The 9,059-nt window shown below is 45.1% G+C and overlaps 1 protein-coding gene across 1 annotated transcript in view; it reads left to right on the top strand.

The window, feature by feature from the left end:
• The window catches only part of EGF (epidermal growth factor), an 87,855-nt gene that overhangs the window by 19,312 nt on the left and 59,484 nt on the right, over positions 1-9,059 (top strand). The window contains exons 3-7 of the mRNA XM_012655078.1: positions 172-353; positions 768-995; positions 1,761-1,963; positions 7,642-7,767; positions 8,834-8,956. Coding sequence (XP_012510532.1) covers positions 172-353; positions 768-995; positions 1,761-1,963; positions 7,642-7,767; positions 8,834-8,956 — 862 coding nt within the window. The remainder of the gene's footprint in view (positions 1-171; positions 354-767; positions 996-1,760; positions 1,964-7,641; positions 7,768-8,833; positions 8,957-9,059) is intronic.

The following is a 9,059-nucleotide window of genomic DNA, read 5'->3' as shown; positions in this document are numbered from 1 at the left end:
CTGTATCAAAACAAAGGCACCATATCTGCGACTATTTTAGCAATTAAATCATTTTGGGAATGTGTAAAAATGACAAATACTTAAAAGAATAGACTTTTTATACATAACAATAAAAATAATTTAGTGTGAATGAGGAAATATTAGTAACAATTTTGAAATTTGATTTTGCAGAGGGTGTGCAATATAGAGAAAAATATTTCTGGAATGGCAATAAATTGGATAAACGAAGAAGTTATTTGGTCAAATCAACAGGAAGGAATCATTACAGTAACAGATATGAAAGGAAATAACTCCCATGTTCTTTTAAGTGCCTTAAAATATCCTGCAAATATAGCGATTGATCCAGTAGCAAGGTAAATTCCGCTGCATTCGGACATCGAAATGTATTTCAAAATCTAGTGAAGACTCACAGAATCGTTACATTTTGAACTCAAAAGGACCTTCTCACTAAGACGAAGGCCCTCTTTCCCAGCACACAGATCCCATTTCCAATAGGACAGTTGCCTGGATTCGAGCAGAGCCGGGCTCCCTCCACAAACGCTCCCAACCACCCTGGTTTTTCTGCCATAGAAGCATAATTCTCCCTCTAACTTGACATCACATGTAATTTCCATCATGGGGCAGTGCATACTGGTTGAACTGAATTTTCATTGAAAATAGTCCAACTTGTCCCGGGCAGGCGCTCGGGGCTGCTGACACACTGGGAGAGTGGCCGTCGGAGCGACTATATGTTCAGTCACAGATCCACGTAACGTGTTTGCTCTCAGGTTGCTATTCTGGTCTTCGGAGCGGGCCGGCAGCCTTCACAGAGCAGATCTCCGCGGTGTGGACGTGAAGACTCTGTTGGAGACGTCACAGACGATAACGGCCATGTCACTAGATGTGCTCGCCAAGCGGCTCTTTTGGGTTCAGCACGGCAGAGAAGGAAGCGATTCTCGTATCTGTTCCTGTGATTACGACGGAGGTTCTGTCCGTCTCAGCAAATACCAAACACAGTAAGTTTTGCTTTTGGTGTAAGATAAAACAATTCTCATTTGAAGTTTGTGAGATAAATTAACTTTACCTTTGTCACCTAAGCTAGTGCGGTGGGTCAGCACGTAGATTTTAGAGTCCAAAAGACTCGAGTCCAAGCGCCAGATTTACCATTTATTAGTGGAGTGACTGCAGGGAGGTTATGTGACTTCTCTGACCCTCAGTTTCCTTTAATGTGAAGCTTATCACAGTAGCTGTGTCTTGGGATCGCTGTGAAGACAAAGTACCTAAATGCAAACAAAAATAATCAACAGGGTATTTGGCATGTAATAAGTTCTCACACGTTGGCCAGAGTTATCCTTTTTGGAGTTATTATGTCAAATGTTTTGTGACGCACCTGCCTTGTTGGATTTGCTGTCACGCCAGCAGCCGACTGCCCAGCTTGTGGCAAGAGCAGAAATGGGTCAAGTGTGAAATTGGCGTAACTAGAAACCCACTCTTACCCTGTTTTTATTTTCTCCTCCATTTTCATCACACTTATATGACGACTAAGAGAATAGTGAGACAATGGTCTGGAGCTAGAAATTATATCCTATTAGTTCAGATTCTGATGACGCAAATAAAATTATAAACTTAATGTACTTTTCTAACCCTAAGTGAGAAACAATGGAAAGGACAGGTGATTAAAATTCGAACAATAAATTGAAATGAAGTGATGTTTTAATAAGCCAAGGAACAAATGTCCTGCCATTTCTCCCCCCCACCCCCACCCCCCGGTGGTTTCTCAGGCACAATGTGTTCGCAATGTCCCTTTTTGGTGACCGCGTCTTCTATTCAACACGGAAGACGAAGACAATTTGGATAGCCGACAGACGCACCGGGAAGGATATGGTCAGAATTAGCCTCGATCCGTCATTTGTACCACCCGGTGAACTTAAAGTAGTGCATCCGCTCATACGGCCCACGGCCCAGGACGGAGCTCAGGAGTCTGGTGAGTCACCTTTGACCTCCCGCGGGCCCGGCACAGACTCCCCGTCCATATCCTTGCTCCAGTCAGACACTGACGGTCTGCAGGGGGAAAAGTAATTTTTCCTTCAATCCTCATAAGTTCTTATTTGGAATGAACCCCTGTAACGAAAGACAGATAAACAAGAGAAAAACAATTTGAAATTTATTACCATGCACACTTCATAGATACATGGGCGACACCTAGGAAATGAGCAGCTCTCAAAGAGGTGGCTTTAAATTCCAGCTTATATGGCATCCTCAACAAAGAACGGTAGAGTTTTAGAGAAGGGATGAGACAAAGGAAGAGGACTTGGATTTTTACTGGTAGCAACTTGGGGGAAGGCAAATCAATAGCTGATAAAGGCCAGTTAATAAAGCTTATTAGTGTAGAGACCTCTGGTGCCATCGCCAGGCCATAAGGGTCTAAAATTGTCTTCAGCGGTGAACTTTTGTTCTCCCTGGTAGAGAGGGGAGCCTGGATACTTTTGCTCTTTGTAAACCTGTGTCCTGCTTTTAGGCAGTTAGAGGAAGGGCAGAGAGCTTTCCTGCATCTGCTGCTTCTGAATCGTCCAGCTCAACAACCTTCATATTTAGAGGGGCACATTCCGGCCTCCTACAAGGTCATCCTTAATTTCTCTCCAGAGAATTTCCCCAATCATATGGCACCTGCTATGCTCTGCCATAATTGTCTGTCTTCGTAAATCCCTTAGTCCCGGCAGGACAGGGTGTACACCTCTCCATTGTCTTCCCAACGCCTAGAGGACTTTCACGAACAGGACTTGGAAGAACAAATGAAAAAAAAAAATCCTTTGGGCCGGGCAGGGTGGCTCACACCTGCAATCCCAGCACTCTGGGAGGCCGAGGTGGGCGGATCGTTTGAGCTCAGGAGTTCGAGACCAGCCTGAGCAAGAGCGAGACCCCGTCTCTAGTAAAAATAGAAAGAAATTAGCTGGACAACTAAAAATATATAGAAAAAATTAGCCAGGCATGGTGGCACATGCTTGTAATCCCAGCTACCCGGGAGGCTGAGGCAGGAGGATCGCTTGAGCCCCAGGAGTTGGAGGTTGCTGTGAGCTAGGATGATGCCACAGCACCCTAGCCCGGGCGACAGAGTGAGACTCTGTCTCCAAAAAAAAAAAAAAAAACTCACTGAAAAAATAAAAAGAATAAAAAATCCTTTGGCACTGTCTCCCCTAAATAATATAATAAACAAGTTTTAAAGATATATACGATCTAAATACATGTTGCCTTCCTGACTAATACAAGTCCCATATTTATTGAGTGTGTACAAAATTATATGCTCCGCGCTTTCCCTCCGTTATCTCACTTAATCTCCACGACAACCCTATGAATTAGGTGTGATAATGAGTATCATTTTATAGATTAAAAATCTGAGGTTCGGAGATGTCACAATAGCTTGTTCAAGGTCAGTCACTGCGGTGGAACTGGGATTTGAACCCAGGTAAACTGATAGCATGCTGCCTCCCCAACTAGACTCTCACCGTTAGCTCTCATTTTATACGTTAGATTTGCCTGGTTTGTGTCGGGAAAACCTGTAAGTCAGCGAATCATTGTCTATCTATGGCCCCCTGGTGGGTAAATGCTTCATTCTGCACAGATCGTGGGGCCAAACCGTATTTCTTTCTCTCTCTTTTTTTATTTATTTTTTCAATTTCAGAAACTCAGAAAATCTTTTTTCTCTCACTTTCTCAATGACATAGCATTGCTCTCCCATTTTTGTTGGCAGGATTAAACGTACTAGCTAGCTCTCCTGGCCGCCTTGACGTCTATACTATTCTGTGACTCTCAGAGCCAGTGTGGGAACTTCTTTGCACACAGTGTTAATGAGAATATCTCAGGCTCAACTTCTGGAGATTTTGCAACTAGTTGACGGCTCACAGATATTACTTTGTAAAAAGTCCGAACATTTTTGCTTTTTTTCTGTATTCTTTAAATGTAGATTCCAGTTTTAAACTCATAAGAGAGTTTCAAAAGCATGTTCCTTGGGAAATGAAGGGTATCTCTGACCAACACTGTGTAAAATGCATTGATTGTATGCATAAAAAATATTGCTGAATTTAATTCTCTGAGTTCATGAAGGGTAATTGCCTCCACCTGGAAATATGCTTGCTTCTGGAAGCAATTAGTGTAGCTACAACTGCCAAGGTGGGATTCTGATTCATTTTGATTATTTCATTGCTGGAGTGTCTGCTGTAAAACCTTGGTTATTTGGAAACCTCTGGAAAAGAATCATCCTAGAAAGATCAATATTTTTCGTATAATTTTGGATTGTACGTTTAAACACACGAAGCTCTGTTATTTTTCATAGAAATCTCAGTAAGATAGGGATTGCTGTATTTCCCTAACATCATTCACGGTTACTGATGTTTTCTTAGCGACCAGAGTCACATTTACAGCGATGCACGCCACAGGACAAGCGTAGGAGTGGTCTGGGGCAAAGCTGGGTTTATAGCATAGGTTTGCCCTGACACCAAATGGCTGCCATTTGCAATGCCTTCTAAACACCTGGGATTGCTCTTTCTTGTTCTTACGTCTTCTTTCTCGCTACGACTCTCACATCTTGCTGATCTCCATGTGCATGGCTGTGGCCTCTGTTTATTTTCCAATCTGAGTCTTTTTCTTGCCATCTGTTTGTTCAGGAAACCAGATCATGAGTCCTGTAAAATTTTCCGCTTTCTGGATTCCCATGGTGTCATTTAACATGTTTCTCTGCCCTCTGTATTTCCTACAAACTGGTGGTTTAGGCCTCGAGGCCTGATCGGAGTCAGATTTTTTGCAAGAACGCTGTGTGGGTAGCACGGCAGGTGGTCCCCTGAGCTGCTGTTGTGGCACATGAGGAGGTGCAGACGGGCAGGTTCTCGTTCTTTTTGTGATTCTCAGGATTAATCAGCGGTTCCGGGGGCACCAGCCTAGCCCCTCCACTGTAAAGTTTCCCATCGGCCTGTTGAACAATAATTTGAGAAGCTATTGATTATCATTGCCCAGAGCCATGTTTTTGTTAGAGGTTCAAAGTGATGACTTCTAATTCTTTCGTTGCTTGTGCACTTATTAGCTGGAATTCTTACATAAAGAACCTTTCCACATCAGATGTATGATTTCCCTGAGGAGGAGCTTTTCTAGAAAAGGTAAATCCAATGCTTGATCCTATCCCCTCATTTACCTGTTTTCAGAATAAAGAGTTAGTGTCTCAGTGTCCTCCAAAGATGACTTTTTTTTTTTAAAGAGCATCTTTATAAACTCATGGATTTTAAAAAATAGTTGACATGTTTTTATTCACTGTAGTTATGATCCTTTTGATACTCAAATTTACCATCTTTCCCAGGAGAAGCCCTGGTCCGAGGCCCCCGGTCCGTGGGGGAGGATGGCCGCAGGCGCTGGGCTGCGTCTCCCAGCCGTTGACAGCGACGGTCTAGGATGTGAGTGTGAGGCTCTGTCTGGGCTCAGCAAACAGGAACACTGAATCATTTAGTCACTTCTACCACCAGGGAACGCAGGTGGGGGCGGTGGTGACATGGGAGTGGAGAACACACATCCGGTATTTTCCGTCTTCGCGCTATGGGCCGGCCGAACTGCCAGAGCAGGAATAAACGAAACAAGACCGAGTGGGCCTGAGGGGCTCTTCTGAGAGTAAAAAGCATTTCTTTTTTTAACCGCTTAGAGGCTGTTGGTTTGTTTACTTTCTGATTTTTGAAGGAGTTCAGATGGGTGAGGATACCAAGTAGCTGAGTTCTGCCCCGGTGATTTCTTTTTATGACGATCAGCAATCCAATAGCACAAAATGGCTGCGATTGCACCTTCTTCTTTGTATGGAGAAGAAGAAATCTCCGTACTGTACAGTTTGAGAAGTTGTTTGAGCCAGTGGAGGCAGTCATTTTTTGAGAACTTACTAATGGGAAAGACAATAAACAAAGGAAACAAAAATATAAGTGTGGGTCCTTATAGAATTTTCACAAAGCCCACTATTATATTTTATATATTTATATATATACACAAAGTAGTTATATGTACATGCACATAAGTGTACAAACACACAGAGCTTTATGTATGTGCTAGAGAGGGAGGGTCTACAATCAGAAGGCGTGGGGAGGAGTGGCAATTCTACTCGTAGTTTTATCATTCCCTATGCGACCTCGACAAGACAGTATTTCCTCATCTGTAAAAGTGGAAGGTGACACTTTGCATAGCTCAGGGCTTGTTATGAAAGCGAAATATGATAATGTGCAGGCTTTATAAAGTGCTATTCTGTTTTTTTATTATGCGTGAGATAGTGCGGATGCTGCATATTTAGTTACAAGAATGATTCCAGTGAATGGGTTTGAATGGAAGAGACCAGAAGGGCTTTGTCGACGAGGTGAGTCTTCCAGAGAACTCGAGGCAGAGGAAGAAGATGAGCTCAGGGGAGAAAAGCGGGAGAGGGAATCCCACGTGCACCGTCTCAGAACCGGGCCGGGGTGAATCAGACTCACCTGGCCGCGGTAAAGCTCACGAGCGCCTGTGTGTCGCTCAGGCAGTTAGCGAAGGCGCAGCAGGTGGACACCCAGCTCCACGAGCAGGAGCTTTAATTGATCTCAAAGGTAATTAAGCCCCACTGCTCAGCTCCGAGGTCGGCGGCCCCAGTCTGAGCGTGAGCTCCGGCCTATTTCGAAGCTAAAGAACAGCAGAAGATTAAGGAGATTAAACAAAACTATAACCCTCAATCCTCTGTGTTTTGCCATTTCCTAAAATGACCTTTTTAAAAGTGTTTAGTGTCTGGATTCAGGTCACATCATCAGCACAACCAAGCAGAGAATCACGATTACTTTCCTGTCCATGCTCAGTCTTGGAGGGCAATGTATATTATTAATAAGTTCCATTAAAGCCATCAGTGGCACGGTATAGTGGAAGGAGCACTAGGCTGGCATGTGACAATCCGTTTGAGTTCTAACTCTCAGGTCTACTGGAAGTTCGAGGAAAAAACAAGGGAGTTAGGTTGCAGGGGACGTGAGTTTCTGTGCGTGCATTCCAGGTGTTTGCTTTTGTGTGATTGTCCACGCACCGCAGCAGGTGCTACTGGGCCTGTAAATGTGGACAGGGTACACGCCTCACCCTCAGCGCATCAGTTCACGGAGAAAGGATGCATGTACATAAATGTGACGGTGACGATAATGACAAGAACGCACATACGTCCAGGTGGGAGGCAGCAGAAAGGTACGGGGGGAGAAGAGAAATAGTGGTGCATCTCGTTTTCTTCATTAGTTTGATCCTGTTACCATAGTATAAGCGGTCATGAAGCTTTGAGCTTTTTTATGTCTTCAACAGATATTTCATTTTCAGAATTTCTGTGCTTTTGATGACAGAATGAAAAAGCTCCTAAGTAGGGTTCAGTATTTGCAACCCAAGGAATGACAGCTAATTAAGCTCCAGCTAATTAAGAGGCCCCGTCCTGAGAGGTGCTGCAGAAGTAACATAGAGCAATAAACAGCCCGGAATGCGGGGAAGGCGGCTGGGGGGGCGACTCGGGAGCAGCTGCCACCTCGGTGCAGGAGCCAGCCCTGCTGACGTCGTCGCAGGGAGATAAAACTTCTTAAGAACCAGGAAGGGACCCAGCATTGTCCTCCGTCCAAACGCATCTCCACTGCAAATAAACCACCTTCTCTTTAGAGCAGAAACTTTGCAAACGGAGGGAAGGAAACTGCCCCGGCGGCGCGTGCCCGGGAGACCCCCAGGCTCAGCAGTGCGCGTGCGCGGAGGGATACGCCGCGAGCCCGGACGGGCTGTCCTGCGAAGGTAACGCCGCTGCTGCGGCCGGGGCGCTGTGGGACCGGCGGCTCGTCTTCGGTGGGCCACCCTGAGCCTCAGTGGGAAACCAACTTCAAATCCACCCACTCCTCCCCCCATCCGCCTCCCAGAAAAGCATTTTAATTTTTTTCTTCTGTTTTGAAGGCCTTTATTGATAGTTTCAGGTCGTTATATCTTGTGTTTCTAGATCAAACACTCTCAGAGGTTGCTCAGGGATTGCTCTAAGGCCGGGATTCCCTGAATGGACTATATGGACCTGTGTGCATTTGCGCGCAAAATTTCAGTATATGCAATTTTTTTTAAGGCAGTGGTTCCAGAGCTATCATAAGATTCTCAAAGAGTGTGTGACTGTAACATCTCATTTCTTGCAAGTCTGGTAGGAACCTTGGGAAGCTGTGAACCAGGCTGGTTATCTGGGGCTCCTCCTGTTTGAGGTTCTAGGCCCGGTTTCATGAACCCAGGAGGAGCACTGTGTCCTTTCTGCTGGAAGGTGCAGTGTGGTGACTCAGTGATGCAAAGAGTCCAGTGGCTGCAGCGTGCAGTCCATGGAATTAGTTGGGGTGAGACGTCGGGTAAATCCAGCATCTGCCTGTTAATTATACCCCCTGCTCACCTGGGACCAGGGCACGGACGCCTTGGCGTGGAAGCAGTGAGCTGGAAGATGGGTGCTTCAGCGGGAGGAAGGGGGCTGTTTGCATCCTCTAGTCACTCTCAAAGGGTGAAAAGCAGAGTAGGAAATGTCATCAGAGCTTTGGGGTCCCTGACTTAGACGGCATGTTATATCCTTTCGAGGGAAATAGCACCACTTTTTCTCCAAGGGTAATTCTCATACCTGTATTTGACAGTATAAGCGGGCACAGGATAGAAATGGCTTTCACGGTCATTGAACTGACTTCTCTCATCCTTTACTAGAGTTGGAGAAACAGTCTTTCCATGGTAAGTTACAGTGTATACGAGTGTAAGATACTCTCCTTTGTGCTGACCGGTTAGCGATATCCCAATTTATTAATGCTTTCAAAAGTAACCGTCTGTGTTCTTCTGTTGGCATTTGCAGATGTCAACGAATGTGCCTTTTGGAATCACGGCTGTACGCTTGGGTGTGAAAACACCCCTGGATCCTATTACTGCACGTGCCCTGTGGGATTTGTTCTGCTTCCTGATGGGAAACGATGTCATCGTAAGTCTCAGGAACAAGTATCGATTGTATTATTTTTCTTCATTTTCAATAACGTCTCTGAGGTGGCTGCGATCTGGGTTGGTGGTCCTCAGTCAGCAAGAAT

This window comes from Propithecus coquereli, unplaced genomic scaffold (assembly GCF_000956105.1).
Source record: "Propithecus coquereli isolate 6110/MARCELLA unplaced genomic scaffold, Pcoq_1.0 Scaffold46, whole genome shotgun sequence".
NCBI classification, from domain to species: domain Eukaryota; kingdom Metazoa; phylum Chordata; class Mammalia; order Primates; family Indriidae; genus Propithecus; species Propithecus coquereli.
This window is presented reverse-complemented; position numbering and strand designations above follow the sequence as displayed.